At 39.2% G+C, this 21,109-nt stretch overlaps 1 protein-coding gene across 1 annotated transcript; it reads right to left on the bottom strand.

Annotated features, from left to right (window-relative positions):
- Nucleotides 1-1,758: 1,758 nt before the first annotated feature.
- Nucleotides 1,759-19,557, bottom strand: NMBR (neuromedin B receptor). Its single transcript, XM_056487859.1, has 3 exons — nt 19,142-19,557; nt 5,083-5,431; nt 1,759-2,798 (listed from the first exon to the last, which is right to left on the bottom strand). Exons 1-3 carry the CDS (start codon nt 19,555-19,557, stop codon nt 2,397-2,399), a joined length of 1,167 nt encoding a protein of 388 aa, XP_056343834.1. The 3' UTR covers nt 1,759-2,396.
- Nucleotides 19,558-21,109: the final 1,552 nt, after the last annotated feature.

The raw sequence follows: 21,109 nt of genomic DNA, 5'->3' as shown, positions 1-21,109 counted from the left end.
AAAGGAACAGACTGTAGTTTTCCATTCTGCCAGAAAGCTGGCTCATGCTGTCCATATCACACACAGCAATTTAAGACATTGAGTGAAGAGCATGAATCAAACAGAAGCTTCAAATCCACTACAAATTAGATTGTTATTTTTCCGGTGGGGCACCTGTATCGTCTGGTAATGTCTACATTGGAAAAATTAATTTAGGAAATAAAAACCGCAGTGAAGAAGTTCTATGAAAGGCTATGCAGTGTCAAACAAAATGAGGAGCAGGGAATCACAAAAAGCCCAGCAGAAATAAACAGAAAATCTGATCACAATCAATGATAAGCATCACGAATTCACAAAGGAAGATTTTAAGCTTTAGTACTTTGCAGGTGTAAAATACTGCGAGTGAAGAGGACTCAAGACTGATCAGAAGAGCAGAATTGTCGGGGATCCGGGAGGAATTACTTTTGTAAAATTAAAAAGTATTTCTGAGAACATGTGGGCTCACACAAAACTAAGGCATGAAGAAAGAGAAGAGACAAAATGGAGAAAAAGGAGGAGTTGGGCAGTTATGCATGTGTGCTGGTTCCATCCAGAAAAAGGTTCATTTCTGCAGTAGGCAGGAGGGACATGACCACAACCCTAAGGTTACTGTATACCACCTCGTGCCAAAGCAGGAGACAGGGCAGGATTGGATTCCTTCCAGTCAGGCTGATGGTGAAGTGAGTGGTCCAAGTGCACCAAGTTCCCCGTGGTGAGTGCTTGCACATGAATCCTTCACTTCTTGTTATTAATTTTAATAACATTCTGTTATTAATATTGTTATTGATCCTATATGTTACTTTCATTGCTGTTTCTAGTAAATTGTTATCATCTCAACCCTTGATATGTACCTTTTGTGCCTCCAGTTTTTCCTCTCCATCCCACTGCAGGGGGAAGGAGAGAGGGAAGTGTAGAGCAAGACAGTGGCACATGGTTTGGAGTGTTTCTGTGGGAGCACTAAATTGGGAAATTCCATTCCTAAACTATGACAACATGACAATTTTCTAAACCATTCTGCATAGATATACAAGTTCATATTAATCAGCTTCTTTGTATAAAGCCTTTTAGGGAGCCAGTGAAGCCACAGGGCAATGCAACCAACCAGCTAGGGTAGGCCAATATGGAGCCAGTCTAAACTGAGCTTAGTAAGTTTTCTCATTTAAATGCTGCACACAACTTTAATTACATTACATCCTCCTAGAGGTCTCACCAGCTGGACCATGCTGGTTAACATTAAGAACTTCAATCTCTTACTTTCCCTCTTGAGTGATTACAACTGGCAATTTTTTTCCCAGATAATTAGTAGAACACTTACAGTTTACATCAATTTAACTTCTCACTTCTTTAAAAACTGGGATGGGAATATAACTCTTCTTGAAGAAAAAGGAATTGAGAAAGAAATTTTTGACATTCAGGTATTTCACACAGTAACAAACAGAACTAAATAAGTCTATTACTATAGACAAAGGGAGCAATAAACTGATACACTGCATTAGCACTTCAGGTTTTGAAATTATAAGACTAGCAACTAATTCCAAAATCCAATCTAAATTTCTAGTGTACTCTCTAGTATTCACCTTGAAGAAGTCACTGCAGAAGTACAGGATACAGTGCTGTGACAGAGACAGATCTGTGCTGGAGCAGTTCCACCCAATTGTGAAGAAAAACATACTGAAAATTACATTTGGCTCATGAACTGGCCATAAAAAACTACTCCCAGAAGGTGCCTTTGCCTGCTGTTACTGCCCCTTTTAAGAAAGACACTGTGAGCACCTTCTGTGTAGCTCAGTCACGAAAGCTAACCTCTCACCTGGCTTGGGAATGGATTCTATGCCACTGTATAAGAGGGGATTCAGCTCTGGCACCCCCTTCAAGCTTTTATATGAACAGCCTGTGTAAGTAGCAGCAATAGGCTTCAGTCATTGTGTCTATTTGACTAACTGTGCTGAGTAAAGAGAAAATGAATTAAAAATAAAAGTTTAATTGAATCCAATGCTAGCACACCACAGAGCTAAAATCATGCAAAATCTATTAAAGCAAAAGATAAGCCTGGATCAACATTCAGTTAAAAGTACATATTTTCAGATCAGAAAATCTATACTTAAAGCAATGTTGTATCAGATACACTGCTTTCCTTTATGCTAAACATACATCAGCATCTCCTTTAAAGTACAATATGATGCCAGTCAGTTTTGTTTTCTCAATAAAACATATTCTTCACTTCTATCTAAGAGTCAGACAGTACGAAATAACCTCAGATTGGCCAGAATTTAACAAATCCTCTCTTCTGAGGACTAAGAATGAGAGCCAAAAGTGAGTTACAAGCTACAAAGAAAAAGTTCAGATTTGTTTCACAGTCAAAAATCACACTCATTAGATCATAATGACATTTCTTGTTTCAAGTTGTGCCCATTCAGTTGTGTCATGGTCGTTACTGTGTTCCTGGTATTGCTTTTCAGGGAAGTCATTTGAATGGCAGAAGAGTTGCACAAGTAGCTGGCAGATCTCTCTTTCTGAGCTTTCTTCCTGCAGCGAAGCTGGTTGTTGAAATGTCTTCTAAAACTCTCACTGAGAAAATACAGTGCAAATGGGTTGACACAAGAGTTGCAGAAGCTTAGCACTCGGGCCACTAAGGTAACAACCATATGTCCCATTGATGGATCAATCTTATTGTAATGAAAAGATCTATACATGTATAGCACATGGTTAGGAAACCAGCAGATAGCAAAGAAGCCAACAAAAACTAAAACAATTTTTGCCAGACGCTTCCGAGTTTCCATCTAAAAAGATGAAGAGAACCCAAATGAACAACAGTGAATAGAACTATTCCACATAACAGACTTAGTTAAAATATGTAGCATTTTGTTCTATATTAGCTTCAGCAATTGCCATGAGTAAGGCCAGCAAAATAGCTTCCTTCAGGGCCTGAATTACTTTTGCTATCTCATTTTTCCTTTTCCTCTTTCAGTTTCAGTGAACTTTCTTAGCTGTTTGTGGTTACAGAAGGTTGCTCTTTCTATATGATACACACATCAAGAGTGATTCATGACCCAAGGAAACACTGGCTTTTAGCTGTAAGCATGCACCAAAGGATGTGATGAAACGTAGCATTTTCTAACAAGATCTCAGTGCTTGGCTCCAAACTTAAGTTTTAGTTAGAAAGCTATTTAGAAACTGTTGGCTTCAAAATCTAGATACCATGAGGTAGACATTACTAGGGTATTAGCTATACAGTGGTACTTATATCCCTTTGATTTTCACTGAGGGTCTCAGCTTGCACCTCTCTCACAGGGAAAACACCAAAATTACATTACACCATCTGAAGCATCTTAAATCCAGGGTAAGGTGAAAGGTTCCATTATTTGCAATAACATCACAAAATGTACCTTTATTGCTGTGCTAAGGCATAACAGATTACATTGCAGATGAGAGTGGCTGAAAACATGGCAGGATATGAGCCTACACAGTGGTTCCAAACTGAGAGAGGGAGATAACTTGTCCAGGTAGAAGGCACCAATGAGAGGCAGGAAGTTTCCCCATATTCCTCCCAAAAGATTTATTGTGTATATCAGGCATGAAAGTTTTGCAGAGGAAGGAAAGTTTTCTACTCTGCTCAATTTTCTGGGAATAAAATAAAACAATCAAGTGAATTTATTTTAATACTTTTTCAAAATCTGTGAAATTAATATTTAAATAGCTTTCTTGGGTCTGTCTAAACAAAAAACAGCAGAAAAAAAAAAAGATGGGAAAACTCTAACATTTAAATTTGGTAGCATTTGCAGTCCGACAGATTGCAAGAGCAGACTAAAAGGTGCAGAAGTATAGCATGAATATTACACTTGGCTTAAAGAAACATGAGCTGATAGCAATAGTCTGAATTTATTTCCTTCTGCTGGGACATAAGTACACCAGAATTTTCTGTTCTTCTGAGCCTCATAGATTAACAAAGAGAAAAAAAAAACTAAGTAGAATGAAAAAATGTGTTCTTACTTTTAAAATACATGTGAATTCAGAAATGAGGTATAAATTAAATATTGTTTCCATCCAGAGGGTTCAGCCAAAAGGCTCTCTATATTTCACAGGAAAATAAAATAAAACATGAAGTGCTAATATGTATGCACTTTTGACAAGAAACAGACTAGAGTAGAAATGAAATGCTCAAAAAAGACGTAAAGGAATGTAGTCTTTCTAAAAGAATGTGTACATGCAGAGAGACTTCTGTGAGTATGAAAGCAGTTTTCTAAATTACTGTCAGATAAAACCATTCAGAATTATTTAAATGGGCATCAGTATTTTTCTCTATCAATACTAATGCTTTTGCAAAGTAGTTGAGGCACTTGCACTGCAAAAGCTGTTGTTAATACATATGTGTGTCCCTGCTTATGTTACTATCTTAATTCTTCCTGTGCCTTATGGGGAAGACTGGCTTTGTCCAGCATTTTAAAATGGTTTGTATCAAAGATATACAGAATCTATGCCAAGTGTTTTATAGCATCTCTAACAGAAAGAATATTAGGAAAGTGCAAGCTCAGTATTGTATCTGAGAAAGTAAAAAAAAAAAAAAAAAAAAAAAAAGATATTCATCTGAGAAGAATCTTACATCACCAAAATAAAGTTTTCCTTGCCTATGTCAGTTCTCTCATCTCCAAGCACAAATAAAAAGGGACAATTCTCAAAACATTCATGTAATTTCTTTCCTAAAATGACTGCCCACAGAGACAGGTGAAGCCACCATCAGTAGCTACAAAAACATAATTCCTCAGTAAGAATACAAATAATAGTTTCAGTAACAGCACATACAAACATATATACCAATCTCATCTGCTGTTAGGAATGTGCATTCTTGGCAGCAAATTTATAATTTTTCTTGTTCATATTCATTTATATACTGGGCTTAATATTGAGTCATTGTGAAAACAAGGAAAATTTTGAGATAATCCTTGGCTGATTTCATGTGGAAATCCTCTGCAAAATCCAACAAGTTGGATGTTATAATAAATTCACTTTCATTTATGAGTGTATACAGCACGCATTTTACCAGGATGTAAAAATCAAATTGCTTACCTGTCTTTTGGAATGCTCACTGTGTTCCCCAGGGATGTTATGAGCACTTTTTATTAAACTCTTTGCAATATGATAGTAGTAGATACTGATAATTACAAGAGGGATAAGGAAATACACAAGGAAGAGCAGCACAGAATGGATCTTTGGGTGCATGTCATCTGTCATGGGGTATGGTATGCACGCTGTGAAAGTGGCATTATCTGTGTCATTGATGTGAGCCAGTTCAGAGAACACTGCTTCAGGAACTGCTAGGAGCATGGAGATTACCCAGATGGCAGTGGCTTTAAGGCAGGTCCATAGCACTGCACTGGAGGTCTGGATGTCCATGGGGTTTACAATCGCTTTGTACCTGAAATTGATCAAAATGCAGATGCAAATTAAAAGGTATTCAAATTCAACATGCAATGCACAAGCTTATTTCATATCTTTGATTGAAATAATGTCATGTTTTTTTCTTATTTGAAATTTCAAGGGGCTTGTAATCTTTCTTTAACTTGCATTCTCTAAATGTCTACCTTTTTTTGTATACACATATCAGAGGAGGTGGAAGGAGCCCTGTATACAACTTTTGGCTGGAGGTGCCCATTCTGTGCCAGTGTGGTGAATGTGAAGAATCAGCCATGGCTCTGCCCTTTGCTTCTCCAAATATCCCCAGCAAATCTCCAAATGTGCATCCTGCCTCCATACTCCATGTGTACCAGCACATGCACACCTAGTGTTTCCTTCCTCCTTTCTTCAGCTCCTGAAGCCCAGGGCTCTCTCTTGCTGCCACCACAACTTTCCCACTCTAGGATGCTCCCAGCCCCTCTCAGAGGAATATATGCATCTTCATAAAGTCAGGCATATATGACTCCCAATGGTCTGTGCAGAAAGTATTAAACTCTTACATAAAGTAAACACTTCCACATCAATAGCTGGAAGCTGCTGCTCTACACTGCATTTTAGAAAAATGTCTCATAATGTACAATTGCATATAAACCTTTGTGGAACTGATAATTTCATAGCCCCTGCAATGGAAACAGGAAGAATTGCAGAGAATGAAAATATCATTCTAGACAAAGAAGTAGACTTTGGTCAGGAATTCTTTTATTTAAAAAAATCATTGCAGTAGGTGATACAAACTCAAACTTTCCACAAGAAAATGTACACATTGTAAGGATAAATATAATTTGAGGAAAATATTTCAAGGATACCTTAAATTCCATAAAAAATTTAATTTTTTTTTTAAGACAGTAAGTTATGCTTTAATGTTTTTATAAAAACTGAACATTAAACAAAGGTTAAACAAAACATTTCATTTTGTCTAAGCTGTGGCAATATGGAAGGTCACAGGGTTTTTTTTTAACTTCGTTAATCTTTTTGTTTTTATGTTCAATTTGATTTGGGATGGCTGTGATTTTTTCTGATGGAGCAGAAGTTTGGAGAAATTGAAAAAATGATTCTTCTTTAATATTCAAAGAAAAGTTTGACAGAATAAGGGGAGTCAGGAGAGATTCATACTTTAGATACATAACTTTGTTCTTCTTTGGGTGTTTGTATTCAGTGGAGATGTGCTTTCAAAGACTGATTCAGATTTTAGGTATATTAAATCACCCTCTAGGGTGCTTGTGTTTTTTCTCTGTTGCTACACAATAAGCTTAGATTAAGAAGAACAGTAAATTAGATGTCTCTGCTTTATAGATATACATGTATAGGTGTATAAATATGTACGGGTATGAGCAAGTGTCTAAATACTTACCAAGGATTAGTTTACATTAAAATATAATGTGATTGCTGAAGGGAATGCTGATAAATGTAGCTGTGATCCCAAATACCCCATAGGGCTAATTTGCAGGTCCTGACAGGTAGTTCATAGCCCCTCAACACCTTAAGCAGATGTTTGCAGCTGGCTATGCCATGGAAACATCTGGAGCAGAGCACTGCCATGGTACCCAAGAAAACCTTTCCTTCAGATAATATTTGAGTCAAAATGTGCCCTGGGGTCCTCTCTTAGGTTGTGATAAATTGTTTGATCATTAAATGATTAAAAATAATGGCTATTAATGTTCATATCCTCTCTAAATTCAGAGCGAGAATTTACTGTATTTTCACCCCTATCATGGAGTAGAAAACAAAACTCAGCACAGTGTCTCTGTTAATTTATATTTACCATTTCTGCTAACATGCAGTGAGAAGCTCCCTGGACACCAAGGTGTAAAGAAAGCCTTTATACTACCATAGGAAGGACAGAAATTTCTGCACAAAGCATGAATACTCCCCAGCACAAACTGTGGCCTTATTATTCAATAATTGCTTCCTATTGCTGTCTGCCTTTATTTCATTACATAAAGACAGACCCTCTGTTTTTTAGGTGATGTCAAGTCCTTACATCTGCTCATTTTTTAAAACATTTGCATTCTTAGGGAAGAGCAGGTTTGGGGATTTTGGGGTAGGGGGAGGACATTGGATAAAAATAATGTTTCATAGTACAGATTTTTTCCTCTCCTTCTCCATTTCATTGCTTCAAAATATTTTGACCACAGTCCTATGATCCAAGTAAATGACCATGTCACAAATAACTGTTTTAGCAGCCAATTGGCCTAGTTAATCTCTAAATGGAAGACTTTTTCAAAAGTTTTTACCTTAACAGAAGATGCAACATATATTTGTACTTTGGCATATATTGCTGTTTCAGCAGATAGTGTACTTTTCCCTGAGCCATAACTTACTCCAAGTGGAAAGGCATTGGAGCAGAGTGCCCTTTTGCACAAAACAGCTGATTTTAGTGCAAAAACAACCTTCTTTTATTCTACTTGCTACTTTATTGACTGCAAGGTGGCACTCTTACTAGAACTCAGCCTTTCACAGTACCCAGTGTCAACAGAAAGAAAAATACTCTGTGTTTTACAAAACCTGTCATCTTGTTCAAATCTTTAAAAAGCTATAGAGTTAAAAGAAACAGGTTACAGATAAAATGAAATGTAAACTGAGTGTAATTAGAAGTGTTCCCAAAGTGAAAACCCAACCTCTTCCTTTGTATAAAACCAGTGTAAGGTTAAAACATACCACCAACCATTTAAATTTCAGAGACCATATTTTCCATCAATAAAAACTATGTCAGTAAATTAGACTAATGGTGCAAATTAGTAAAATTAGTAAGTAAATTCATCTTTTTTTTACTTCACTGATGAAAAAAAGAGCAAATTATAATTTGCCATGAAGTTCAGGAAATAATTATAAATATGCATTTGGTTTTAATTAAAAGCCTTCATGTAAATTCCATCTTCCTATATCCTCTATCATTATCACTGCTGACAAAGGAACCCCAACTTGGGAAACCCTTTTTGTCTTTGGAGCTGTGTTTTCTGCCAACAGACACAAGCACAAACTTCCCCACTCTCCTTCAGCAGATTGGTTTTCCTGTATAGTGGGGTTTTTTTCCATTTTAAAGCAATTTCCTCTCTTCTACACAATCCCAAAATAAATTAATGAAAATAATATCCACTTTCTCCAGAGGTATAACATTTTGCTTCCTTCTAAACTCCAATCTATTTTATCTACTTCTCTTGACCCTTGTTTTCAAAGACTTTCTAAAGGTATTTTTCAGCTCCAAATTAGAGTGGAAAGCTCTACTTCTGTTTCTGCTGCATCCACAATGCTGTTTCCCTCCCACATACTTGATTTCCAAAGAAGGTGCTCCTTTACTAGACCTACACTGTCCTTCCTTTGCTTTCCTACCTCTTTTTCTAGAGTACTTTGTTGTGATGACCTTAAAAAAAAAAACTAAAAAGAAAACTCCCAAACAACTAGTCAATACTTAGGCAGCCACTGGAAAATAGTGTACTGTTCTAACTGGATTAGCCTCAATATCCCCTTGCCCTTTTGATTCTGTATGGTCTCTTGTCCTTTTTTAAAAGCCCTTCAAATCAAGGACTTTCTTCTTGTTGCTGTTTATATAGTACCTACCACAAATAGGAGCCTAATTTATCACCTAATTTCCTACATGACATCACAATGAAAATAAATATACTAATGAAGTGTCAGAAGCCAAGCAGAGACACAATTCAAGCAGGGAAGTTTCATATTACTTTGCTTTAATTTTCATTTTTATCCTGGAGCTAGAGAGGTTGGTATTATTTGCCTCATTATAAATAAGCTTTTTAAAATGATGTTGCTGTGCCATTGTACTGCATTTCCTGCAAACTAGAGTAATTTATCAAAACCATTAATATGTTAGTCTTTTATTGTGTCCCTGCATGGTGCTTTCAAACACAAAAATTTTAATAGCATAAAAGCTTATAAATATATCTGAAAAGGAAACCTGGTTGTATAATCAGTATTTGTTAAAATACTCATATCATGTCCAGCTGCAGCCCACTCGACTACAGTAAAATTAAATTTTTGAAGGGACCAAAGCCCTTTTCCTTGTATGGGCAGTTCAACTGGCCCTCCAGTTGAATCATCAGGAGGAGAAAATTTATCTAGCTGAAAACATTGTGGGATTATTTTATCATTTGATTTGAGATTTGCATTGTTTTATTTTATTCTTATAAGTTCCTGCAATGTGAAGTACATTTATCTTTTTTTTTTTTCAGTTAATATCAATATTTTCTGTTCTTATCTCTTGAGAGCAGAGAATTGCACTCAGGAGTAAGCATCTCTGAGGTCTGATAGTGAATATAATAAACAATATTTGAAATGCAGACTAAAAGACCACGTGTACACACACTTAATGTCAATGACGTGTTCTGTGTTTCTCAGGGGAAAATCTTAAGATTTTCCTAAGTGGAAAAAGTTTTCCACTCTGTAAAAATACACTCTGTTGAGCCAAAAACTGTCAACAACTCTTTGACACTTGTTGATGATTTCTCCACCCTGAAAATAATCAAACCAGAAGTTTCCCAGGATGGAGGGGGTTTTTTTCTGCATGAAATGTATTACCTGTCCTTTCCACCCAGTGTTTCAGAGGAGAAATTTTCTCTTTCATTTTTTTCTTCTCTTTCTATGTCTGCTACTAGCTATTCACCTCACATTAGCAAACTATGCTATATGTTTAAAGAAGCTATTTAACTATATGCTTCTTACAAGCTCATGCAAATCTTGGAATGCCAGCTCATTGCCTGCAGTCTGGATTTTTAGTTCTACTTCTCTAAAGCCATTCATTTATATCTGCACTAGTTAAAAGTACCATAAGCAATTTGTTCAATTCTGCTCCTGAAAGCAATGTTGGTAAATTGTTTCACCTGCTATTATTCAGAAAAGTTCATATATGTTAGTATTTGCAGCAAATTTAAGTTTGGCAATTTCAAGTCACTGATGAACATGTTTTTACATGTCTTAAGGCAGACTAATAGGTCTTCATTAGGGTTTCAACAGAACTGCAGTTTCTGTAATTTTCTACTGTAAAAGGAGGAGAGGAGAGGAGAGGAGAGGAGAGGAGAGGAGAGGAGAGGAGAGGAGAGGAGAGGAGAGGAGAGGAGAGGAGAGGAGAGGAGAGGAGAGGAGAGGAGAGGAGAGGAGAGGAGAGGAGAGGAGAGGAGAGGAGAGGAGAGGAGAGGAGAGGAGAGGAGAGGAGAGGAGAGGAGAGGAGAGGAGAGGAGAGGAGAGGGGAATAAGGAACCAAATCTAATAAAGATGGTTAAAGATGTTTGCTCATCTATATGAGCAAACTAAACAGTGCCATAGTTTATTTTTAGGCCTGAAGATGAAATGGCATTGGCTGGACATCCATGACTATTTAATTAATCTCTTTAATAGCCAGTACAAGACCACCACATCCAAATAAATTAGGCAGATTATGCTTCTGTTAGTAATGGCCCCTGGACTTGTGTTTAATCCTGAATCATGCCTAGAAATTGTTTAGAGAATACTGATTGACCCAGGTCAAAACCATATCATGGACCTCTCTGAAACCAGTTTGACAAGTGTCAGACTGCCAGTCCTCAGTCCCATGCTCTGGTTCTGTTGAATATGGGTTTGTGTAGATAGATAGATAGATAGATAGATAGATAGATAGATAGATAGATAGATAGACAGACAGATAGACAGAAAGACAGATAGATATACACAGACATATGTATGTGCATAGAAAAAAACCCCACACTTTAGGGTACCTGAAAGCATCATTGAGAAGCTTCACACAATGGCTGGCCCATCTCAACCCACTGTGCCCATTCTTTCATGTCTTTTAAAATAAGCAAGCAGTTGTATTTCCTCTGCTGTGTGTGCCAGGAGCTCCCTGGATTGCACCTAAATTTCAGTTACAATCCTGAAACTAAGCACAGCCAGGTTGAGGAGTCTGATCTCAAAGTTATGTTTAAATAATAGCTGGGGCACAGCAAAGTCACCAGCCTTCAAGAAACTGCTGTGGCAAAGTCAGTTCTGGCATGTGCCTCTCCAGGAGCAAAATGGGGCCATTCATGCAGCCATGGAGGAGAGAACTTTATTCTTCACTCACTGCAGCACACAAACAACTGGATATACTATTTCCCAGGGGGTAGTATAAGGAAGCTTAGCATGTGTATTCTCTTGGCTTCTATCACCTTTATGGACTATTTATCTCATTCCAACGCTAATTTGGAATTCTGAATTTTGGGTTCTGCTTAGGAGAGGTGGATGGATGAGGGGAAAGTCAGTACCTAGGCTAGATATTAGGCCTTACAATGTGCAGCCTGGACAAGCTTAGGTACTGTTTGGCTTTGTCCCCTAGTTCTCTGCTCTCCTTTCAAAAAAACTTAGAAAACCACAATTAACCTTCTTTCAGGTTTAATTCTTTCAGGGTTTAGAGCCTCAATCCTGAAGGGTCAAAGGACTTTGAGAAAAAACAGATCCATTTCATCAAATCCCATCGATACCCCAGCCTTCAGACTGATGAGACAGAGTTGCTTGTCTGCATATTTAAGCAAAAATATCTATATATACTCGAATGAAAAAGATCTCATAAAATCATCACTTCTGGATCAGGAGGTCAATAAAAAATCAATTGCAGAGACTAGAGTGTCTGAAAGAAGAAATCCCAAGCACAAAATAGGTTTAGTGCCAGTTTACCTTTATAAAATTTTTGCTGTTAGAAAACAATTCCTCCCATTTCATTCATCAATTCAGTTACAATCCAGGCCACAGCAGATAACATACTGTTGTGGAGAACATTACATGGTCAGATGATTTTTAGAAATATTACAAGCCAGGAAGAATTAAATAACCAAAGCACTACTAATATATCTAGAACAGACTTAGATTTTCCCATTTGAGAATCTAGACTCAACATTTCTAATTTCTAAATTAAGAAAAGCAGCAAATTAATTTATTTCCTCCAGTACAAACTTGGAGCCAAAACACAAGCATGAAACTATTTTTTTAAAAAATAATATGAAGAGCAGTTGGAAAAAATATGAAACTATTTGGGGTAATCATGTGAAGAAAGAAAACAAAATTATATGAGATCTAATGCCAACATATCAGAATAACCCATTTCTCTCATGTTTGCATGCATACCACAATTTTGATTTGTGCTCATACAAAACTGGAAATACACAAATCTACATGCAGCAGATGCAATTATGAAAAGCTTATGTGGACTGTTTGTCTCGTGGTTATTTTCTCTGATATCTGAAAAGTTAAGTGCCAACTTAATTCCAAGATATGTTTGGGAATGGACACCAAAGTAGGCTTCCTCTAATTTCTACGAATTTAATGAACTTGTAAGAACTTACTTGCTGTTTGTAATTACACTGTCAAATTACACTGAATCTCAGCATGGATTTAGAAGTTGCTAGTGGAACATGGAACCTAGGGATTGTGACTGAATATACTTTGTTTCATTAATACATATAAAAACCCATAAAAAGTTAGCACCAGAAATACATATATGTCTGGTTCTGCAGCAGAACTCATAAATACATGAGTCCTTCTGTAATTAAACAATTTAAAATGAAGATTCAAGTAAATTATCCCTTTTCAGGAAGGTATTGAAGAGTTCCATCACACTGCACACATATACAGAGATGCATTATTTATTCTTTAACAAATTTATCATTGTCTTTTCCCTAGACAAAGCATTGGTAGAACATACTTGATCTTTGGCATCTTTTTTGAGGAGCTGCTAAATGCAGACTTGAGAATTTCAATATTTCAATTTGTATTAACCCGTTGGAGTGTAATAGATAATGGAATCGTGGATAACCACATTATGCTGAGGGGCAAACATAAAATAAATGAATGGTGATATACATGCTTGTTAAGAATTGGGCTGGATCTGCTGTTTAGCAGCTGTTTTGTCTGTCACAGACACAGGCTTTCACGGAATAGCTCAAAGAGACAGGGAACAGGAGGGATGCTTTTGAAGCTGTTTCTCCGTGTCTGGGTTGCAGGCTACAAAATGCAATCCCACACCGGCGTGTGCAATAGTTAAAATGAAGCGGCTTCTGCCAGCACAACACAGGCACTGCATTGATCACTGCCTGCAATAAACACCGCAGCCATCTCTCACTTCATCCTCAATCTAAGCTGCTTCTGTAGGGCCTGGAGAGCACACACAGGACACGCACAAGGGCAGGAGTTTAACACGTGCATGTGTCTCTATGAAGATTGAGAAACAGTTCCCGAACTTGGCAGGAAAATGTAATTTGCTGAGAAATCTTTTTCAGCTGAGCAAAGACAGTCACAAGAGGAACTTCTCCAACAGCAGATTTGAATTGCCTGTCTTGGACAATATTACTCTAGAACAGTTAACTCCTTAATTTATTCCACATATAAAATTATTTCTGCATTGTTGGGGAGACGGTCGTTCTGCCATCTCTGTTTTTTTCTGCAATAATTTACATCATATTTCTTTTATCTGCATGAGATGAATATAAATTAGTTGGAAAATTATTGGGTGGGGACAGGTGAGGACAGGCTTTATTGTTTAATTTGACAAAGATTTTCTGGCAAGCTTTACTTTGAGAGTCAAGTTTGTGTATATGAACTAAAAAGCAAGTTAAAAACTGTGACAGACAAAGCTTGCCAAACCTCTCTTAAATTTCTTTTGCATTGCCTGTTATTGCATAATTATGACCATACTGCTAGAGCCTACAGTGAGAACATCTGGACCATCATTTATTTTAATGTACTTCAGTAATTCATTCACTCAATACATTTACCTCAAGTGTTCAAGTGTCTAAAATATATACTTATAGAATCTCATAGTTCTACTTGGTCCATATATTTTTTGTTTTCCCATCTAGTATACAGCTAGGGCATTGTTTTTCACTTATACAGATAAGCTTCCATTTTGTCTTTGATTATTTTTTCTTTATTCTTTGATTAATTATAAGTAATTTTCAAGATGTCATTTAATACTACTTTCCTCATAAGGACTCCTTAGTCTGACTATCAGCTATTAGAGCTCAAAAGGAAATCATGTCCACTGTCCTGCTTCACCTGCTCAGCTACATGTAATAAGAAATGAGGATTTTATATTTTTTCAATCACTGTATTTCAGCCTGAATCAGCATCTGCCATAATAAAAGAAGAAACTAAAAATAAATTCTGAGAAAAGTAAGAAGTTTTCGTTAAGGTGTTATTACTAATGAAAAACCCAAGTAAGTTACTAGGGCAGCTTTTCACTCTTCAGAACATTTCCAAAGTTCCCAAAAAAAAAAAAAAGAAGGTAATAGACCAGCAAACTGAGCCAAAACAGATTTTGCTATCAGATGTCATCAGATGTCAGCACAAAGGGCAAACTTGCGAAAAACATTTTTGATTTTTTTAAATACTGATTGCAGTCTTGCAAATATAAAACAAATAAATTTAAAAAATAGAAGGAACAAGTAGTTTAGCTAGGAAAATCCATAGAATACATTTTAAGCATCTCAGGCACTATGTTTATAAGTATGAATTTAAATTTTCAAACTGTTACCTGTTAATCAACTGTTGGTCTCTAAAGGTATCTTTATGTCACATTACTAAGGAAGAAAGCAAATACAATGCTATTCCAATTGTAGTAGGGCGAGTTCAGCTTTGCTATCTCCATTAGAGTGCAGCAGAACTGCATTAGAGCTAACACATTTAAGTCTTTCATTAGAAACAAAATTCAGAAAAAGAAACAGAATTAAATTTAATCCTAATTTGATGTACCACTTAAAAAATGAAGCATAAATGACAGCTGAAGAGAAAAGAAAAGACTATGTCAAGCTGTGTTAAGGGGCTGCTGTTTTTTCCTCCAAAGGCTATCCAGATGTCTTGGCATTTTGTGGGTATCACACAATAATGTAGTAATGCCAGAGGTGCACATTGTAGCACTCAGTCTAAATTCACTGCCCCCTGAGTTGTCCACATCAAGGTTAAAATGCCATCCAGACATCTAAGTCTGAAAAGCATCCTGGAAACACCTTTCCATACCTCCCCACTTATGTTCTTATGTTCCCCTAAGTTCCTTCCCATGCACAAAACAGCAAGATGCCTCACGCTGAGAAAAAGATGAGGGGCCCTATGGGCCCAGTTTGCCTTCTGAGCTAAATGCATGGACAGCATGGACATTTCTTCATGTGTGCCATGCTGCAGTCCCTCTGGCAAACACTTTTCACTTTTTTGTTGTTTTTTTTTTTTTTTATCCTCCTTATCAAAGACCACACCAAGTCCTGAGACTCTCATCAACATCCATTAGCCCTTGCCAAAACTGCAGTCTGTGGACCCTGGAGAAACAAGCTCAGCAAGCCCCCATTTTTCAATTCTTGTCCCACCACATCTTTAGGAAGTGCATCCCCAGCCATTCACATTCCAGCTCTGGGCACTTTCAGGGTGTGCTGAGTGCTATTGGGAGTGTTCTGTCCTACATTCCCCTTAGTTCCCCTCTGTTTTTTTGGTACATTTTTGTCTTTCAGCTCTTTTCCTGATTTTTCATCCACTCTATTAAATTCTCTTTCTGTTATCCACCCTCTCTTTTTCCTTTGGTTTTATAAACAAGAGAAATATTAAGGTTTGTAGAGGTGGTCTGGTTTCTCAACAATAGAGAAAACTTAGTGGCCATGAGGGGCAGGATTGCTGTCCCTACATGGTAGTGAGAAGGGACAGCTGGCTCAGCAGCACAGCTCCTGTGCCACCATCCCCACCTTCACCAGTGACCTCCCACCCCTCTCTGCCCCAACACCCGTGGGGCTGCAGCAGGGCACTGCTCCCCACACCTGGCAGACAGACCTCCGGGAGCTCAGGGTGGGAAGAACCAGCTGCTAGTCCTGTGATGGGGATGGGCAGCCTCAGGCAGATGTGCTGCTAAATTCCATTTGCATGGAAGGGAAGTCTGGAAAGTATTGTTAAAAATTACATTTGTACACACACACAAAAACCCCCAAATTAAAACTCAAATAATACCAGATAATGAAGCTTCTGAATAAAAGGTGCAGATTTGTCATGCTGATGCATTACTGATGCCAAGAAGGACTTCTTTGACAAAAAAAATCTGTATGAAATAAAGCAACTTTAGAAAACATATATATATGTGCAATTTTATATTACTATTTTTACAAAGTAGTATACTCTTAAAGTAGTATATTATTACACTTTTATAAAGTAGTAGTTCTTTTAGTAGTACTAAAAGTGCTAGTTTTTCTTCCTTCAGTTTGTTGACAGCAATCATTCAGTTTGTAACTTCTGTAGCTACTTCTGGTAAATGTATCACACAAGGAAATTGTCATGCAGAATTTCCACATAAACAATAAGTGTTTATTAGACTTTGGAAACCAATACAACTTCTGTTATCCTAATTTACACAGGCATGCTCCAAAGAATCCTAAGTATTCCTAGATCTGTTCTTTAGTGTAATCCATGTCTGGCATTCTATACAGTCCCATGGTTATAAGGAGCAAAAAGCAGGAAGGGCTTTAACTATCCTATATTAAAATGTACTTTGAACATTATCTGTGAAAGAAAGGGCCCCTTAGAAGACATTGTGTACCAGACCAAATAGGCACTGGATTATAACAGAGCCCTCTTGGTGACATCACTGCTTACAAGCTGCTAACATCCTACCCTAGATTCACCTGTCTGAAGAAAACACTGCCCCCAGCCAGGTTCAGCCCCTCAGCACCTCTTGGGTGCAGGATGCTGCCAACACTTTATCTGCCCCCATAACCACCCACAACTCATCTAGTTGTGGCACACATTAGAATCTGGCTACAGATAGTGTCACAGAAACCCCTCCAGACCAGTGCCTCCCCTCCAGTTCAACACAAGTGTTGTACAAAGACCATAGATTTGACTCCAACACAGACACCACTGAAAGTTCAGCCAGCTTCACTCAGCAGTCTCCTGGGCCCTAGGAGACTGGTCTCTGAAGTCAGTGGAAGATCTTCTGACTGGAAAATAAGTTTTTTGTTCACAGTAATCTAAAATTAAATTACAAAGGTTAAAGAAACATTGTAAGTTCCTAGTATAACCATTTTTGACATTGGCATATACTGTGGAGTCCAAAATGCTGGAGAAATGTATTTATTATGAGCTTATTACAAACTGTAACTGTTTTTTAGCATGTGCAATTCTAGATGCATTAAGCATAAACAGAGTCAGTAGTATAAAATCTTGACTCTTTACTGACATAAAAAGAAGGATATAAAATTATCTGGAAAAATCAAACAATGAATGCTCCAAAGCTATATAAAAAGCAAATGAATGAATCCTTAAACATTAAATCACCAGCATAACCTCACATTACATTTCTCTAGAGAGATGATCTCCACTAACTTCTTCCCTTTTCAAATATGATGTACACCACAAGATATTACAGAGTGGAAATAGAGCAGAAAGAACTGCAGAGTTTCCTTGGATCTGTAAGGACAGATTTTGAAATACTATTTAACTGGGGTAATCAGAGAGTTACAGGTGTTCACTTTAAGGTATGTTCTGCAAGCTCTTATTCAAAACCATAATCCATTTTCAAAGTTGTAGTCTATACAGACAAACATGTTAGGTCCTGATTCAAACAGAACTTAAATAATGTTCACTGAATACTACTCTCAAGTGAAATCAAACAATTGACTGAATTAGCAAAAAAAAATAGTTGTAATCTATTAAAGAAAATAAAGGATTAAAAGTTGTAAAGAAACATTACTCTAAGCATGAAGATGTATTTCTAAACTTAACTCTTCACAACATGCACCAATATAATACAGTGGCTCAGTTAAAAACAAAATAAAATTTCTTTGGAGAAGGAATTACACACTTTCATTCCTGGCCAAAAAAAAAAAAAAAAAATTGCTTAGATAAAAAAAAATAAAGATAATTTCATATAATTTAAGTTTGCAATTACACTGCAAGATTTTGTCTTTCAGAGCCTGAAGCATAGTCCTACAGCCACTCAGTTGCTGTAAATTCCTTAAGTACTCATTTACAGTAATAGGGAGGAAAAACTGAGGATCCAGCTCTTTTTTTCTTCCTAATTTGACAAGTACTGGAGATAAAAGTGTTACTTTCTAGTTTGTTTGAGGATATTTTTTTTTAATTATTTTCTAAAAGTTCAGAAGTTTAATAGTTTGAACAGAAGTTTTAGATTGACAATTAAAACAGGAATTTGGTGTCCCTGAATTCCTAGAAGCTAAACTAGTTCTGGCAGTCACCCCTCTGGTAACTTGCTCTTCTGCTAAGGCACAGGGTCACATACATGTACACATGTGGACACCTCTGCAGAAAAAAAAAATAAATTGTTTAAAAATACATCTGTCTCTAACTTGTTTTAAGTCATCACTGCTTGTTGACACAACAGTGTGACTTTGGCAAGGTTCATATCTGTCATCTAAAAACCTGAATCTAATGAATAAAATTTCTGGACTGTTACAGAACCATCCCAGAGGTGCAGAAGACAGGGCTAAAGTCACTTCTTGCAGATGCCACCCTGGAAGCTGGGGGCCAGGCAGAGCCATTTCCAGATACCCTTTAACTTCAATTAGTACCACTTGCCATCGGTCAGTGAGGGAAGAAGCACGGGCACCTCCCAGGTAGGAATGAGAGGATTGCAGACCAGGAATACCCTATCTAGAGAGGTGCTTTACCTTTCATCCAGCCCTAGCCCAAGTTGCAGAGGGCTGGAGTGGCAGCCCAGCTTTCCTACCTGTCAGCACTGAGGGCGGTCAGGGTGAAGACAGAGACACCAACGGAGGTCAGCTGGATGACAGGGATGAGCTTGCAGCCCACTTCCCCAAAGAGCCACTCTTCAGAGAAATACCGGGAGGCGTCCACAGGCACACAGGTCACTAGCAGGAGCAGGTCACCAGCAGCGAGACTGGAGATGAAGATGTTGGGCACACTTCTCATGGCACTGTTGGAAATGAAGATCTTCATGAGGGTGATGTTGCCCAGCAAGCCGACAGTGATGATGAGCAGGTAAAGGGAAGGGATCACGCAGCGGATGATGAACATGGCCGTGCCTCTCCCCGGGGACAGCAGGGCTGTGTCGGGCACCAGGCGGACGCTCCCGTTCTCCCCGAGGGGCACCGCTGTGAGCTCGGGCGGGAGCTCTGGCTCCATCCTCCAGCTCCGCGTGGGCTGAAGGTCTCCAGTGCGAAATGCAGCGGGAGCCACAGGAAAGCTTCACCTCTCTGCAAGTCCATCAACTTTCTCCCCCTTCTCTACCACCTTTCTTCCTACCCCTTCTTTGCCGAGTTTTCTCCCTTAAGAAAAGCAGAGGAATGGCCGCCGGCGCAGTGGCCGGGGAGAGAAATACAAACTCCCGAGGCTCTTCAGACAAGCCTGTCCCGGTGGGCAGGAGATCCTGAGCCTGGGGGCATAGAGCGCCGTCGGGACAGCCGCCACCTGCCCGCGTTCCCGGGAGCGCCCTCGGCGCGCCGCTGCGGCGGAGGGGGCGGAGGAGGCGGCGGAGCGGAGCGGCCGCCCCGCGGAGCCGCCAGCGCTGTCCAGCGGCGCCGGTGCTGCCGGGTGCTGCCGGGTGCTGCCCGGTGCTGCCGGGTGCTGCCGGGTGCTGCCCGGTGCTGCCGGGTTCTGCCGGGTGCTGCCCGGTGCTGCCGGGTGCTGCCCGGTGCGTGGCGCCGGGGGCGAGGCGCAGAGCGAGCCCGCTCCTCGCTCGGCAGCTCCGGCTTATACCTGGTACCGGAGGGGCCGCCCCGCCTCTCCCCGCCCCTCCTCTGCCAGCGCCGGTGCCCTCGCCCCAGCCCCGCGCCGCCGAGCTGGATCTTGCGGCGAGGGAGAGGCGGGTCCCGGAGCCGCCGCCGTCCCGCGGGGTGCCAGCCCCTGAGCGCCATGGGGACGATGTGGTGAGGGGAGCGGAGCGGAGAGGAGAGGGAAGCCTCTCCCCGCGGCTGCCCGCCGCCAAGCAGCCCCCGCCAGGCTGTGCCCGGCGAACCGGAGAGCTGTCCCACACGTCGGGCAGAACGCGGCATCGCCTCCGGAAACTCGTCTGTCAGCATCTCGCTCAGGTGAAACCGCAGCGCTTTGAAACGCAGAGCGGCAGGGAGCGAGGGGAGTGAGAATGAAGAGATTTTATTCCTGACATCCAGCTGTGGGTTCTGCATAGATCTAACTCAAATATATCAGCTGTGTTTAAAGTTCTAAGGTTTCATTTGTGAACCCGCATTTCACAGTGGTCTCGATAATGGAAAGGGGGACAGGTGATGTGTTTTATCTATGACTTACTCTGTAAATGGTACAACACAGTAGAGAATGAATTTTATTTGCCTCTTTGAAAAGTAGAATTTGTCCCTAATGTTTCTTGCTTTTTAGTGAGGTAATGTCTTTTACTTCGAGTGTCTGCACATGCATAGACTTTCCAAACAGCTCCATCTATTTCCAGCAGAAGATGTAGGTAGCTGTGTAAATAGGCTGGAAGACAGGCAGACTGACTGGACTAAAGTTTCCAAGATAACATGTTAAGGTAGAAGAATAACGGCATTTGCCAGTAACATGCTCTGCAGACTGATTCCTTTATTCTTTTTCTCAAAAGAGAGGATGAATGAGCTTGTAGAAAACTAGCGTGTTCATATTACTAAAGCAGTTCCCTTGAAGCTCTATGAGCTTGTGACAGGTCTGTGGAGGGTCTGACCACTGAAATATCAGAAGCAAAGCA

The sequence above is a fragment of the Oenanthe melanoleuca genome, chromosome 3 (assembly GCF_029582105.1).
Source record: "Oenanthe melanoleuca isolate GR-GAL-2019-014 chromosome 3, OMel1.0, whole genome shotgun sequence".
Classification (NCBI taxonomy): Eukaryota; Metazoa; Chordata; class Aves; order Passeriformes; family Muscicapidae; genus Oenanthe; species Oenanthe melanoleuca.
This window is presented reverse-complemented; position numbering and strand designations above follow the sequence as displayed.

Coding starts and splice junctions, on each gene's coding strand:
- NMBR (XM_056487859.1), bottom strand. CDS start 19,557: ATGGAGCCAGAGCTCCCGCCCGAGCTCACAGCGGTGCCCCTCGGGGAG. Junction 5,432..19,141: donor ACCGCCCTCAGTGCTGACAG/GTAGGAAAGCTG, acceptor GATCAATTTCAG/GTACAAAGCGATTGTAAACC. Junction 2,799..5,082: donor GTGAGCATTCCAAAAGACAG/GTAAGCAATTTG, acceptor TCATCTTTTTAG/ATGGAAACTCGGAAGCGTCT.